General features: G+C 43.3%; 1 protein-coding gene across 1 annotated transcript in view; it reads right to left on the bottom strand.

Moving 5' to 3' along the window:
- ZMPSTE24 (zinc metallopeptidase STE24) overlaps positions 1-16991 on the bottom strand; it is a 130683-nt gene that overhangs the window by 71185 nt on the left and 42507 nt on the right. Inside the window, exon 4 of the mRNA XM_069241117.1 lies at positions 10688-10804. Within this exon, the coding sequence (XP_069097218.1) occupies positions 10688-10804 (117 nt within the window). The remainder of the gene's footprint in view (positions 1-10687; positions 10805-16991) is intronic.

The raw sequence follows: 16991 nt of genomic DNA, 5'->3' as shown, positions 1-16991 counted from the left end.
AGGGCATTGCCTTGGGATTGTTTGTGTGGGTATCTGGATGCGAAGTTTTGGCATTTTGCGTTCTCCCTTGTCGCAAACAAGTCTATCTGAGGTGTTCCCCAGAGTTTGAAATAAGTGTTCAGTATTTGGGGGTGAATTTCCCATTAGTGGACCTGTTGGTGATCTCGAGAGAGATTGTCTGCGAGTTGATTTTGTATCCCTGGTATAAACTGTGCAATTAGGCGAATTTGGTTGTGAATTGCCCAATGCCAAATTTTTTGTGCTAACATGCTTAACTGCGTGGAGTGCGTCCCTCCCTGCTTGTTTAGATAATACATTGTTGTCATGTTGTCTGTTTTGACGAGAATGTATTTGTGAACTATTATTGGTTGGAAAGCTTTTAGTGCTTGAAAAACTGCAAGAAGTTCTAGGTGATTGATATGCAGTTTTGTTTGATGTACGTTCCATTGTCCTTGTATGCTGTGTTGATCGAGGTGTGCTCCCCACCCTGTCATGGAAGCATCTGTTGTTATTACGTATTGTGGCACTGGGTCTTGAAAAGGCCGCCCCTTGTTTAAATTTATGTTGTTCCACCACAGAAGCGAGAGGTAAGTTTGGCGGTCTATTAACACCAGATCTAGAAGGTGACCCTGTGCTTGAGACCACTGTGATGCTAGGCATTGTTGTAAGGGCCTCATGTGCAGTCTTGCGTTTGGGACAATGGCTATGCATGATGACATCATGCCTAGGAGTTGTAATACCATCTTTGCTTGTATCTTTTGTGTTGGATACATGCGTTGTATGATGGTGTTGAAATTTTGAATTCTTTGTGGACTTGGAGTGGCTACTCCTTTTGATGTGTCTATTATGGCTCCCAGGTATTGTTGTACCTTGCGTGGCCGAATCTTGGATTTTGTGAAATTGACGGTGAACCCTAGTTTGAAGAGGGTTTGTATGATATGATATGTGTGATTTGAGCACTCTATTAACGAATGGGCCTTGATTAGCCAGTCGTCTAGATATGGGAACACATGTATTTGCTGCCTTCTGATGTGTGCAGCGACTACCGCTAGACATTTGGTAAAGACTCTTGGTGCGGTTGTTAATCCGAAAGGCAGTACCTTGAATTGGTAATGTATTCCTTTGAATACAAACCTTAGGTATTTCCTGTGCGATGGGTGAATTGGTATATGGAAATAAGCATCCTTGAGGTCTAAAGTTGCCATGTAGTCGTGCAGCTTTAGCAATGGCAATACTTCTTGTAGTGTGACCATGTGGAAGTGGTCTGATTTGATGAAAGTGTTGACTACTCTGAGGTCTAGGATTGGTCTCAGTGTTTTGTCCTTCTTTGGTATCAGAAAGTACAGTGAGTAAACTCCTGTGTTTATTTGTGTGTTTGGCACTAATTCGATTGCATTCTTTTGCAATAGTGCCTGCACTTCTATCTCTAGGAGATTGGAATGGTGTGTTGTTAAATTTTGTGCTTTTGGTGGTATGTTTGGAGGGAACTGTAGAAATTCTATGCAGTAACCATGTTGGATAATTGCTAGAACCCAAGTGTCTGTAGTGATTTTCTCCCATGCTCTGTAATAATGACCTATTCGTCCCCCCACTGGTGTTGTGTGGAGGGGGTGAGTGACATGTGAGTCACTGTTTAGTAGTAGGGGTTTTGGGGCTTTGGAATCTTCCTCTATTTCTAGGGAATTGCCCTCCTCTATATTGTCCCCGAAAACCTCCTCTATACTGTCCTTGGTAACTGGACGGTGTGGCTTGTGAGGTGCTGGCTTGTGTGCTTTGACCCCGAAACCCCCCTCGAAAGGGCGTTTTACGGAATGAGCTGTAATTCCCTCTGCTCTGCGGGGAGTAGAGTGCGCCCATGGCTTTGGCAGTGTCCGTATCTTTTTTGAGTTTCTCAATCGCTGTGTCCACTTCTGGACCGAACAGTTCTTTTTCATTAAAAGGCATATTGAGAACTGCTTGTTGAATCTCTGGTTTAAATCCAGACGTTCGGAGCCATGCATGCCTTCTGATAGTTACAGATGTATTAATTGTCCGTGCAGCTGTATCTGCAGCGTCCATGGAGGAGCGGATCTGGTTGTTGGAGATGGCCTGTCCCTCCTCAACCACTTGTTTTGCCCTATTTTGGAAGTCTTTGGGCAGATGTTCAATGAGATGTTGCATCTCGTCCCAGTGGGCTCTGTCATAGCGCGCAAGTAGTGCCTGGGAGTTCGCGATGCGCCACTGGTTTGCAGCTTGTGCTGCGACTCTTTTACCAGCTGCATCAAACTTGCGGCTTTCTTTATCTGGGGGTGGTGCATCTCCAGATGTGTGAGAGTTGGCCCTTTTCCTAGCTGCTCCTACAACAACAGAGTCTGGTGGCAGCTGTGTTGTGATGAAAGCCGGGTCTGTAGGAGGCGGCTTATACTTTTTTTCCACCCTTGGTGTGATTGCCCTACTTTTGACCGGGTCCTTAAATATGTCTTTTGCGTGCCGGAGCATACCAGGGAGCATAGGCAGGCTTTGGTAGGAGCTGTGGGTGGAGGAGAGTGTGTTGAACAGGAAATCATCCTCGACCTGTTCTGAGTGGAGGCTTACGTTGTGAAATTGTGCTGCTCTAGCCACCACCTGAGAGTACGCGGTGCTGTCTTCTGGTGGAGATGGTTTTGTAGGGTATGCCTCTGGGCTGTTATCTGACACTGGGGCGTCGTATAGGTCCCATGCGTCCTGGTCTTGGTCACCCTGGCTCATGGTGGTGTGAGCTGGGGAGTGTGATGGCGTTTGTGCTGGTGAAACGTTAATCACGGGCGGAGGAGAGGGTGGTGGTGTAACTCTTTTCACCACTTTTGGTTGTGGTGCTTGTTCCGTCTGGAACTCCAACCTTCTCTTTCTCCTAATGGGGGGAAGGGTGCTTATTTTTCCTGTCCCCTGCTGAATGAAGATACGCTTTTGCGTATGGTCCGCATCAGTTGCTTGTAGCTCTTCCTCAAACCTATGCTTCTGCATTTGGGAGGTTAGCGAGTGCTCTTCTGTATAAGAGCCTGAAGCTGGGTCGCTTGCAGTTTGTTTCGGCGTCGAAACTGTGTCTGCGTGTTTTTTCGGCTCCGAGGTGACTTTTTTCCTTTTCGGGGCCGAAACCTCTCGGCGTCGATCTGTTTCGGTGCCGCTGTCTCGGCGTCGAGCCGTGTCCACACCGGCATCTCGGTGTCGAGGCTTGTCTCCAGCACTTTCTCGGTCCCGAGAAGGCTGCGTGCCGGTGTCTCGACCGGAGTCGGACGATCTCGGCACTGTTTGGGCCTTTTTCGGTGCCGACGGTCGGTCACCGATTTTATGGGTTGAGCCATGGCCTGGTGGCAGTGGCGTCCCCTGGGCCTTGTAAATGTTTCTTTGTGTGGTTTTCGACGTCTTACTCACGGTTTGTGTATCGTCGAATCCTTCGGAGTCTGAGTCTTGGATCGAGAAGGTACCTTCCTCTTCCTGTTCCTCGAACTCCCGTCGGGCTGTCGGTGCGGACGCCATTTGAAGTCTTCTGGCTCGACGGTCTCGGAGTGTTTTTCGGGACCGGAACGCACGACAGGCCTCGCAGGTGTCTTCGCTGTGCTCAGGTGACAGGCACAGGTTGCAGACCAAGTGTTGGTCTGTGTAGGGGTATTTATTGTGGCATTTGGGGCAGAAACGGAACGGGGTCCGTTCCATCGGCGTTCTTCAGCACGCGGTCGGGCCGACCAGGCCCCGACGGAGGATCGAAAAATTACCCCGAAGGGCACCGGAGCTCTCCGATCTTCGATGCGGTGTTGAATGTAAGTATGCCGATCAAGAACGCAACAATACCAACGAAAATCTTCCGAAATTAACTATTTTTTCTGTTCCGAAACTCGGAGCGACAGGAACACGTCCGAACCCGATGGCGGAAAAAAAACAATCGAGGATGGAGTCGACGCCCATGCGCAATGGAGACAAAAGGAGGAGTCACTCGGTCCCGTGACTCGAAAGACTTCTTCGAAGAAAAACAACTTGTAACACTCCGGCCCAACACCAGATGGCGAGCTATTGCAGAACATGCGTATCTACAGCGACAGATGCCATCGAACCAGATGTTTATCCAGATGCAGAATTGTGGGTATGAGGGCATATGATGTATGAGCTGTTATATAGTGTTAGATGTACTGGCATATTTTGATGGGTGGGTTAAAGTACTAAGGGGGTTATTACAACTTTGGAGGAGGTGTTAATCCGTCCCAAAAGTGACGGTAAAGTGACGGATATACCACCAGCCGTATTACGAGTCCATTATATCCTATGGAACTCGTAATACGGCTGGTGGTATTTCCGTCACTTTTGGGACGGATTAACACCTCCTCCAAAGTTGTAATAACCCCCTAAGTGTTGCGTTGGCATATTATGGTGGGGTGGTGGACTATGATGTTGGCTTGGTGGTTGTAGAATGGTGGGTATGTTGCTGTATGATGGAAATTATGCTGTATAATGAGTACTGTGAGACTGTATGAGGGTTTTTTTTATTTGAAGAATGCATTTTGTGGGTGGAAGTTAAAATTTAGTTTAGTCTAGCAGGTTGGTAGACAAGGTGGGGGTAATTTTTATGGCAAAACCTACCATTAACACTATGCATACCAACACCACCGTCATTACAACCCCACCTTCTCCACTATCATTTACATCTACTATTACCTCCAACTGCATCACCACCACCAGTACTTCTTAGGGACATATAGTGTGACAGATCACATGACAGTTTGTGACTGCTTTTCATAACAGATTGCATGGCAAACTAGTCACAAACTGTCTGATAACTAGGTGTAAACAGCATGACAAACTGTAACTTAATCTGCATGACAATGTCTCTAATGTTGTAAGAATTCCATATGCTTCCTGTCCGCAAACTGGCAACATGCTTCAGAATCTCGTCCTCGGTAGAACACCCAATCTACGTGCAAATATAATACAAAGTTAAAGTTCCTAATGGTACGAAGCATCCCATATAACTCAAAACACACAATGTTAAATTCCATATAAGGAATGCATGGGAGGGCATGAAAACAGCATGACATACTGCAACCTTTATGCATTACTAAATCACCAAAATTAGGCACCCATGCAGTAGTGTGCTACCCATCTGTAAATGCTTCAGTGCCTCATCAGGGGCAGCAAATGCTATTTAAACACTCAGACCATACCAAATCACTACATCTTTACCACTGTCTAGCGGACAGGGAAACAGATTAATATATTGCTCCTACATGCAGGGAGTAGCATTTTTTGTTGCGAGAGGCACGGGGTGGGTGCCTACGGTGTTGGCCCTGTGGCCCACCCCCAATATGCAGGCAACCTGGGAGGCGCACGTTCCTGTCTTGCACTAGCTGGCCAGGCCCTGGGGGTCCTTGTCAGCCGGGGAGGAGGGCCATGTGCCCCCCCCCCCCCACCCCTTTCAGTAATTGGCTGGGCCCTGGGGGATGGGGTTCCTGGGGCCAAAATCGGCCCAGGAGGTGGGCTGTGTGCCCCCCTCCCAGGGTGCCTACATATTGGGAGTGGGCCACAGGGCCAACCCCATAGGCACCCACCCCCATGCCTCTTACAGCTTTTGGCTGTGTGAGGTGGGGTGGGGAGCAGTCAGCCGCAGGATCTGACCATTGGCTACGCCGTGCGGCCAATCCCCGCCATGCACTACCAAAGGGCGTGCAGGGTTGGGTGCCTACGGGGGTTGCCTGCAGGCCCCTTGCCCAACCACTGCAGCACACGGCCGAAGGCATTGCACAGCAGAAGCTGGATTATTGTAAGTAATTAAAGATTACCCAATATTAATTTTTTAAAAACCTAGAAATTCACTGAAAATAAACAGGTTACAGGGACGTTATAGTTAGTTTCAAACTTAACCATAGAAATTCAATAGTTATAGGTATACTTATCTCGAGAAACTATAACTCGTGCCCTCGCCATGCACTGCTACTTACCTCACATTTTACATTACTAATGACATCCCGTTTTACATCATTCATAATATAACTGCAACATTTGCATTAAGATTATTGAGGAGAAAGCTGCATGGTGGGGAGCGAGTTATAGTAATAGTATCTTGAGATAAGTAGAACTATAAACCTGTTGCATTTCATGGTTTTGTTCATGCAAAATTGAAACTTTACTATAACGTCCCAGTGACCTCTGTTTTTCAGTGAAATATACACACACACACAATATATATATATACACACACACACACACACACACACACACACACACACACCTTAAGCATGTGCCTAAGCTATATGGTGTTGCTGAAAACCAAGGTGACACTGCATGTATGTAACTGCTGCCATGACACTTATTCTAAAAGACTAAAAACAGTTTAAAAACGTGAGTAAGTGAGTTGCCTTTCACGGGACAAAGAACATTTCGTAATGAGATAGTTATCTCAGGGGCATACTTTAGGTATGATTTAGGAGGGCGTCAAGTAACTTTTGATTTTTTTTCTTCCCGTGGGACTTTGACATTTATGCTGAACACTGACCTGTGTTTGCGAGATTCCCATTCTTTTTGATAAGCATGGAAAATAAAAAACCTTTGAGTGATCAGAGTGTCCAACAGTCATCGTTTATAGTGAGGGAAATTTTAATGTTCAAATGTAGATGTATGCAACTGGGGCCAAACGAAAAGCATCAGCAGGTTTGAAGCAGGTAAGCACAGCCTAACTCGTCGCACAGTTGCAGGAAGGAGTAGACAAGAAGAGGCATAGGGTCCTGTCTGTCTAAACCACACTATGGAGGGGCGAAATTATAACAGTGCAAAAACTCGGCCCAAACTCTAGTCCCATGCAAGTATGGATTCTAAACAAAAAACACTTATAGGACATTCTCCAAACAAGATCAGCAAACTGAAAAATCACTATTCCATGAAAAGAACAACTGGACTTTGATGTTGACTGCCCTGCAATTATTTGGTGGCCATTACACTTCCTCATGGCAAGATATCTTACCAATTAACAATGCGATATGTGGGGATCTCTAATATTTTTCTTTACTGTTGGGGCAGCAATCTCTAGTGCCAGTGCAAAAGTGATGTCTCTTGAAATATAGGTGTGCCGTTATTACATCACCCTGATCTGCCAGTTTATTTCTGTATACGGCTGACTTGTAAGAACCCTTCTCATTACTTTGCTTTAGGGTGTTTGAAGGTTTACAAAAGTACATTGGTTGTCTACTGATTACTGCAAAACACAGGCTACTGCTGCTTCATGTCAGCTATACTGGAGTTGGACCAGGAATACTAAGTGCTGCTCCAAGAGGGTCTAACATCCCATTAAAAAAGATTCCAGAGTACAAAATGGTTGTGGGACTATGCAACAGGACATAACTGTGTTAGGTCACTGGACTATCCCTGGAGTTAGGCTTGTCATTGACAAGTGCAACGGTGAATTTGCAGTGCATTGAAGCTGGTGTGTTTGGTAACTCGGGAAGCACCTTTGGCTCTTCAGAATGAAGACTAATGATAGATAATATCTGTAAAATGTTCCCCATGGAAACCAGCACAAGGCTCCATGTCGATTAGCTGTTCTAAACCTTTCCAATGGTTTCATTGATACATTAATATTTCAGTTTATTACACTGTACAAGATATTTTTTCTTCTACTACCACTTACTGCATTTATTGACAGCACATTACCTCGGAAGGCCGCTAATCTCCTACGTAGGGGGGAGGACAAAAGATGGATGTAGACACCTTTTTGGTGGAGTTGAAGCACTTCAATGCCCTTTTGGCTTTCAGTTTTGAGATTTATAGGTTGGGCCAGTAAGCATGCAATTCCCCAAAGTGCATCGCCCGTGTTAAGAGGTAGTTTTACCAGACACGTCGAAATTCTGTACTCTTTTAGTGAAATGCGATCTCAATCCTTGAATTTTAATTTTCCATTTACTTTACACAAAGTTCAGTTCTACATTTAATAAACACAAACCAATGTATATATCGTGAAGCAGAGTTCTCTGACGTTTTTGTCGACTTGACTGTATAAACTTTCAAGTCCGCAGTCCATGGAAGCAAAATCCCTATATGAAAAGCATTGTGATTATGATGCAGCCTAGTAACGATGCCCTCATTAGACTCCACCTCTCCTTCCCAGCCCCTACCAACTGCACAAACAATTGGTTCTGTGTGAAGGCGTGATGGGCAGAAGTCTTATACATTGTTCCCGCTCTCTGGGCACAGAAATGCGTGGGGTAAAGGACCCCTTGCATGAGGCCTGTCTCCTTTTTTGCTCCTCTCTTATTCCACCCGCACAGACTCAATATATAATAGCCCAGCTCAGAAGAAGTTCGAGTTCATACGCATCCAGCCCCTGTTATTTAGGCAGACAGTAAGGTGTCTTCTTTAGTTTAGCTACAAAAAGGATTGTATATTGTCCTTAGCCTATCTGTTTTTTGGGTCCTGCCTAGCAGACCGCGCGTGCGCTCTTACGAAACATTTATGTTTTATGCTTACGAAGAACATTCAGGGGCTTGGAGCCCACTCATTGGGCTTTCCTGTCACTCTCACTTGCCTGCTTCTTATTTGTGTCCCAGCTAGGCAATTTCGTGTTTGTCTCTCCCACGCGCATCGCATGTTTACCATCACTTCTGACTACCTGACTTCTTTCTATACGTTCACTGCTTGCTTTCCAAGCGCCCCTTTTTTTGGTTAAGCACTCGATGAGAATGCATTTTTTCTATTTAAAGCAGTCTCTCTCGTGTACACCCCACTGCACCTTGTAGTGCTCTTGGTCATCTATGTGCATCTCCACGACTCCTTCCATGTGGCACTCAACCTCGTGTACTTCTCCCTTCCCGTTGCATTCTTGTGTGCTTCTCCTTCGCCTGCTCCACATTGCTTTCTTTCCTGTTAGTTTCTCCTTCCCACCATAGCACTCCACTCTATCTGTTGCTTCTCCCCCTACTACTCACCCCTGTACTATCCACTCTTGCCTACTCATTCATGTGGCTTTTACCCCGCCCACTCCACACTGCTATTTCGCCCATTGCCTCTTCTCCCCTCATGCTCCCTGTCAATGTTGCTTCTGCCATCCACAATTTTGCCCTTTTTTATTTTTACTTAGTCATCCAACTCAGATCGGTAATTAAACAGAAAACAAGCACCTGTGTCATCTTTTAGGCTGGCGCATATGTGGTGACACGGTTGGCTGCGTCAAAGGCTTTATTTTAAATTCTTTAGCTAAAACCACTGGAAAAAGCCAATAGGTCACAAAGGCAAGATTTATTGGCTTTGCCAATGCTTGTTACCCTATAAGGGAGAGAGAAACAGCAAATATCCCTCGATAGTTTTGAACAATGTAATTTAAGTTTATTGAAGAAAAATAACTGATAATGTTCACAGGTAGGGAAGTCTGGAGTTTCCTTCACCAGGTGGGTGGTGCTTTCACACAGGACACTAACAGCGATGCTTAAGCTCCACGGTTTGGCGTTAGTATTACAATGGTTGGGACTGGGGCGTCATGGAGGCATGTCCTGGATAGTAAAAAAAAAAATCTGTGCCTACGGGCGAAATAAGCACGCAAGCACAAACACTTTCTAATGCAGTTGTTGGTTTCAAGACAACCACGCAGTTTCAACTGGGATTCTCAACTTTAGTGAAACATCACTGCTAACCATGAATTGTACCATGTCAGTACACAATTGTTCATTTTAAATGTAGGAAATGCGACCCAATGCAGGTTCTCGCCCTAGGTCACTCCCAATGGCAACTGTAGCCAAAAGCCCCTTAAAAAATGATTTTCATAAGGCAAATCAAGTAAGCTGAATCCATTCAAATCATGTTGTCATGCACAAGTGTGATAGGTGGCGAAAGAATCGCAATAGACAATGGAGTGCTCTATGACAATGAGAGTTATTCATACTTCTGTCCTTATGCTCCAAAGAACTCGAACTGCCCCATCCACGTTTGAGCATACTTGCTGTTCCTTCACCACAAGCAACTCAGTTTGCCCACTTGCCTCATGCATCTCAAAATAGGTACATCTGACTCAAGCATTTTCCATATCCTAAGCACATTCAACTATCAGCACATGTGTCCGTAGCACCACGCACAGCCTATACATGTGTTCCAAGCACCCACATACAATTTATTAAAGGTGGCTAATGGTTCCTTGCGTTCTACCCCAAACCACCCACACTCCCTCCCTCCAAGTGATGCCCAAAGCTGCTTACATAATGTCTACTTGACCAAATCTCAACACAAACTGCATAATGGCCTCAGCCTCCTCATTCACTGTGCCAGCCAAAATAGGTGTGTGTGTGTGTGTGTGTGTGATGAGTGTGTGTGTGTGATGAGTGTGTGTGTGTGATGAGTGTGTGTGTGTGATGAGTGTGTGTGTGTGATGAGTGTCGGCAACTGAAATTAGTAGCCAGACAATTCTTGAGTTGTGTCTCAGCCCTTGTGAGAACTGCTGCTATGGAAGGTACTACGTCCTTAAAGGCCTCCCTTTGCCCCAGCTGCTCCTCCACTCACTGGCACGTCCTTAAAACCACCCCTCTCCCCTAAAAAAAAACCTCACTAGGTTATATTTAGCTGCGTGCGTTTTTCCCCCCAAACCAGACAACTTTACCTACATTTCCTAGAAGCCCAATACATCAATGTATTACATCTATGCAGTGCATCAAAAACCGGCACATTTAGAGCATAAGAGACAGATTAGAACAGGATAAGTGCATACCTGCTGATTAAAGCCATGCCTCTCTTCTATGACAAACGTATTATAGAGACTCCAGGGAAGGCTCGTCACTGCACTGAACAAGGTAGCCAGCAGAAGGAACATCAAAGACTGAATTATCTACAAAAAAAAAAAAGAAAATACAAATTATTGATTTTATCTAGATGGCTTTAACAATTTTACCAATGATAACTTCTACACACCATCACTCTCTCCTACATCAGTAAGCAGCTTATGACCATAAAGCCTGATCACGAAAAAACACAGGCCTTAAAGAAGACCCAAAACTATCAGATCTCTAGACCAGTCCTCCTAGACAGAAATTTCAGAAGGCATAGGTGTAGGACTGCAAAAGTTATTACCCAGTAAAACATACTTGTACCTGGGAACTATAAGAGCATCCGGAGAAGGAGAGAAATGATACAGCACGCCCACCTTCATAGGTTGGTATCTACCACAATAGGGTGACCGTCATTGCACCTTCAACCCATTTTGTGACAGTCAATCATGTTATCCCGGTAGCATGCCTCCAGAAAGAATCCCCTAAAGTCATTAAAGAACATACTGTACATATTGAAATTATTGTTTTGCATATTTTGTTAATAATGAAAATCAATCCTATTGTGTACATACTCCTATGATTGACTGTATTCGAGGTCCCAGTGTAAGATCTGTAATCAAATAAAAGGGGAGAAGAGGGAAGGAGCAAGCAGAAAAAAGAGAACTTAGAGGAGGTATATGAGGATATTGAGCAGATGGTGGGAGAGATCAAGAAAAGATAGGGACTCATGGGGTGTTGAAACATGTGGAAAAACATACTTCTTTAATGTTAGTAGTGGGAGAATCCAACTCCTGTAAGTAAAGTTTATTGCATAGTTACTTAAAACCATTACAAAAACTTGTATGCTCTTCCTCTCCATCTGGGATTGTGGCAAGTGGCGTACACATTATGTGAATGTGCAACTTACAGTCTTCCTATGAGATCCCTGCATTATAATGACAGCCTGTCCTCGTTTATTAGGCCCCAGAATTCTCTGCTGTTTTTGGACTTGCCAGACTGTAATAACTTATTCCATGCACCCTCTTGCTTTGTCTTGTTTGCTTTCCAGTGTTCTTTTTTGCATAATGCCCTCTTCCTGCATAGTTCAGATTTATCACTCATGTCCTTGCTTAGCCTCTGCCGTGATTATTCTTACTTCCTTAGATTTTTCAAATCTTGCAGCTCCTTTGTATACCAGCTCTCCCTTACACACCCACCCCTTATAAGGCATCCTGCATTCTTGGGATGAGCTGCTTGTTTCATCAGAAATTTAATGGAGTAGCTTCTTTGTTCTAACCAGTTTAAGCGCCGAGTTTGCACCAAGGCGCCTTTACATTTATCTACTTGAGTATGTACCACTGCCTTTATACTCTCACAATTTTCACTATGCCATTTTAGCAGTTTTCTATTGTAACATTCAGGCAGCAATATTAATCCTTTTTTGTTTTGGTCCATGTTCATGGCATTAGCACAATTTTTAAAGTTTATGGAAAATAGATACTTTCAGGTCAGGGGCGGATTTGAAACAATTTGACCATTGAAAGGAGTCTCTGCTGGTGAATGTGTAATCTGTGTAAGACAATTTTTATATTTTCTGACTGTAGATAGGGCACTGCTAGGCTTTTGCATTAATTTGAAATTAAAGTCCACTGTGACAAAAAAAGTGTATGTTCGGGTGTAAATTGTGCAATTAATTTATTAAGTTTACCAAGGTGGTGCTCCTTTCGGCTTTCCTAGATTTGCTTAGGCGGATACAAACCTTTAAAAGGAGTAGTGCTTTTTGCCCTTTTAGAATTATTATCGTTGCTTGAAGTCACTCTACTCCTAATTCGATGTGTTATTGTATCCAGCTGTATTTTGTTGAAGTGAGTGTGGAAAGACAACCCTTAGGGTGACCATAACGTGACGTGCTTACTGCTGGAGCATGATGTTCTTGTGTTTTCTCACCAGTAGCTAGGGGTTGCTCCTTTCTGTGTTGATCTCTATTTATTGCTTTTACGATCATTACATTTTGCATGTTAGTGGATGGAAATTCGGGACCCAGAGCTCCCCTTTAGATTAGGAGTCTGTCATCTGAAGTTTTTCCTTTTTGTAACTCCTTTGAATTTAAAACTGAAATGCTGGACTTTCTGGGAGCAATGACCCTAGATATTCCACTGGCTCGAGCCTATGTATTTCGCTCCCGCCTTTTCTAAAAATGATCAAACTTATATAATAGTTGTCTAGACATCTCTCTTGTGGTCCATGTTACTAAGGTTGCATCATGATTTATTTGGCACGGGTGTGGCAGAAATTGTATTGCCTTTAGGTATTGTGAATTAATGTGTTCCAATAATCTGATTTCCTTTAATAATTCCTTTAATAATTTCAGACCTGCACTTCTATTAAAAGTATCTAACACTCCTCTAGATTCTTACTTGAGGATCAGCATAAGTTTTTCGTTCGATTGTTCCCGAGTGTGCCCCAAGATACTTCCGCCTGATGATTGTCATGAAATGTTGTTTGGGCCACTTCATTTGGCTCAGTAGGACTAGTTATATCTTGGTCCTTTGCTGGTTGTAAACAAAGATGGTGATGCTCTGTAGTATGTGGGTAGCTCAATATTGCAATTGTTCCTTCTTGGGTTACATTTGTGTTAGAAACTCCTGCGTTTGTGTTTATTACGCTTTTTGCGGGTATGCCAGATAACTGAATTATGTTCAGATGTTTCTCAGTCCCAAAAGTGACTTCTGGTGGTAAACGTTTTCTAAACGCTTCTGCATATGCATTTGCACTGAATTCTGATGATTTTATTTTATGACCTGGCTGTTTCTTGACATTCTTTGAAGCATGGCTTCCGTGGGGTGGGGGGGGGGCGGGGGGGGGGGGGTTTGGCTGCTTTCTACCATGTTTTTTCTCTGGCTGTTTATCCATATCTGATAACATTGTTGATATGAGGATTCAACTCGTCTAATCAGATTCAAGAATAGGAAGGAAAGTCATAGACAAAGAACATGGAACTAAGACAAGAAAGCCACCCAAAGCTACATTTTGAGGCTTAAATAAGACCTAAGTATTGTGATGGCGCTTGTGTGATGTTGCACATTTTGCAGTGTTCCAGCAGACTTTTATAGCAGTAAGTGTATCAACACAATGCTTTGCATTGCTTTGAGTATTACATTATTAGGTCTTGAACAAAATTGAGCTACAGCTGTCTGCAGGGAAGACCTAAAAATAAGCAGATTTTTTCCCCCAAATGTAATTCGCACTTCAAGTGGGTGAGGATAAAAGAAATGCGCACTTGCATTTGTATTTTTAGTAAACAATTGAAGAGCCATCTAAGACGCCGAATGGAATGAGAAGTAAACATTTTTTCAATTCATCACACACTATAAAAATGGTTAAGGGTGAATAAATAAAAAAATGTGCTTCCACAGCCACTGCTGGGTGTATTGTTAGTATGGCACATAGATAGTTGCATACGTAGGCAGATAGGTTAGGTATGTTACCTATGTTATATTGACTTGGAATAGAAAGTAGTGCCTACTTGTGTCATAGAACAATAATCTGGTTTCAAGTCAGTGGGGTGATAAAAGTTGGTACTGCAAAGTAACTAATAATGTAAATAAAATGATAAGCAGTTACCTAGATAGAAGGATAAATAGTTATATAGGAATGTAGATATGACTGACAGGCAGGCTGACTTGCAGACAAAGCAGACAGACACAGTAGGCAATACAGACAGATTTGACAGGCAGATAGATATGCAGGTGGCCAGGCTGACAGACAGGTAGACTAAAAGACAAAAAAAAGACAGACAGGCAGGCAGGCTGGCAAATACTCAGAGACGGCTGCCGGGCAGTCAGCCAGACTGACTGACTGGCTGCCTGACAGACAGGCAGACTGACAGGTAGGCTGAATGGTAGATAGGCAGTCTGACTGATTGGAATGTAGGCAGGGTATCTCACTGATAGATAGGCAGTTAGAGTTAGCTGCAGAAAGCAGACTGACGGACCGGAAAATAGGCAGACCGAATGAACAGTAAATTGGCAGGGAGACTGACAGAAAGGCGGACAGACACGTAGCGAGATACACATGCAGACAAGTAAACAGATGGGAGACAGACGGATAGACACACAGGCGGCCAAGCTATACAGGAAAACATGCAGAGAAACCTGCCACTACCGGCACTGCTGGATTTATTGTCAGTAATTTTTGGAAGAGCAACATCAGAGCCCTGCTAGAATGAATAAGCAAGCATGCAGTTCTGCTCATAACAAGCGGAACACAAGAAATCTGCAGCCATTTACACAGTACATAGTGTAAAATTAAATGCTGTAGTAGCAACCTTAAAAGCGGACTAACATTGCATTAAGAAAGTTCAGCCAGAATGCTGCATGGCAATAAACCAACATTATTACAGAGTGGCGTTTGGCCTTGCTGATGCACTCAAGCAAGTCAATATATTGTGGCACTATACTGTGTGATGATTTTGGCTTACTGCTCAGTAAGCCATGGGCGTGCCTCTTGTGGCATTTACATTTTAAATCCTACAATTAAGAAACTTCAGAAAGTAGGAAGGACACCTAAAACACAGTCACTGTTATAGGCAGTGGTTTTCAGTCGCGATGCTAAGTGTATCGCTTTAAATGTGAATCCCTTATTTTAGGCAATACATAGGAAGTGTTTGCTTAGAGCCAGTCCTGCACGCATTTTAGTAATAATTAAAAGTGCAACCTCACAGCCCAGCACGTATTAAATAGTGGCTATGGTCAATAAAATAGAAAAAATGTGCCTATGCAATCACTGCTAAATGTATTGTTAGCAATTGTTTAAAGAGCAACCTCGGAGGCCACGTAAAATAAGTACGCTACTTCAGAATAAAGAAATTTATTTTTGCAGCCTCTACTGGATTCAATTGTAAGTAATTGTTCCAAAACAACCACAGAGACTGTAAAAAAGAGGAGACAACGCAGAATATCTTTTCCAAGAAAAGGCTATATTGCTGAGCAATCTCCTACTCTATCACCATGGATTAATAAACAAGCAATGCCAATGCCAGTAGGTCTGGCTTATAAATGGAGGTGCATTTTTTTAATCAATGATTGGATTGGTCACACACTAATTCATCATACATGCATTCTATAACTCATCTTTGCAATCATGCTTCTATTCATCCAATCACCAACTTATTTTGCATTTAAGCTTTGAAAAAACAGCAATAGAACATACACAAACGTAACACATGCAAGATGAATAAAAAGAATACAAGTAGAAAAATGAAAACATGCTGCATTCCTTACATGTCGAGCTTATGCTTACAATTACGAAACTAAACATAATTAAGGAGTACGTCTTGCTGTAGTACTGTACACAGCCTTATGTTGTTTCAAAGTTCGATTATGGCTGCCACATTTAGAACCAACATGTTGGTCATCCTGGAATGGTAAAACAATGAGACACTATGGACAACATTATTCCACAATGGTCTTCTGGTTTAGCGCAATTGGCTATGTGAGGTGCTGCGGACTGTAGATTAAATGATAGGCACGAAAACTACCTGTTAGCACTGCCTGAGAGATGTAGTATCCTCTTAAAATAAAAAAATAAGTATGAGAGGTGAAGTAACTAAACTAACGAGGAGCTATAGAAGGAAATAACTGAAAACCAAAGAACTGGCTGACCTGCCCTGTCCGCGGGAGGCACTCATTTCCAAGTGAATATGCCATCTGATCAGAAAATGCTGTTATTCACAAGACAGCAATGACTGGTGTGGACTGAACCATTAACCCTTGCAGTACGCTGTCATGGATAGAGGTAGAGTGTAAATGACATTCAGACAGAACAATGGCAGAAGAGAGCTCACCAAAGGCCCTCTATATGGATATTTTTTACACTGGTGTATGCAATAATTAATGAGGTTTTTTTTTATTACAAGATCCTGGGAAACAGCTAAGTCTGTCAGACCTTCCGAAGAGTTTATAACAAGAATGATTAAAGTGCAAATCTTCTACTCCCAAATCCTTCCCCACCTAAAGTAATATGTGACATTTCACATAATAAAAGACCTATCTGGAGGCTTTAATACAGAAAAATAACAATCCACTGTCAAATTCCTATTAACTATTATATGCTTCTCACAATCATTATGTCGTGCCTACTGCCTTGATTGTAACTTTTCATATTAAAACAGATCAGAACTACGGCATCAGAAACATCTTTTCCTAGTGAACCAACCAGGCATCTAGCTGTAATCATTGGCTTGTCATAATGACCTATTCAGGCATT

This window comes from Pleurodeles waltl, chromosome 6 (assembly GCF_031143425.1).
Source record: "Pleurodeles waltl isolate 20211129_DDA chromosome 6, aPleWal1.hap1.20221129, whole genome shotgun sequence".
NCBI classification, from domain to species: domain Eukaryota; kingdom Metazoa; phylum Chordata; class Amphibia; order Caudata; family Salamandridae; genus Pleurodeles; species Pleurodeles waltl.
Note: the sequence above shows the minus strand (reverse complement) of the source record. Positions and strands in the feature narration are given on the sequence as shown.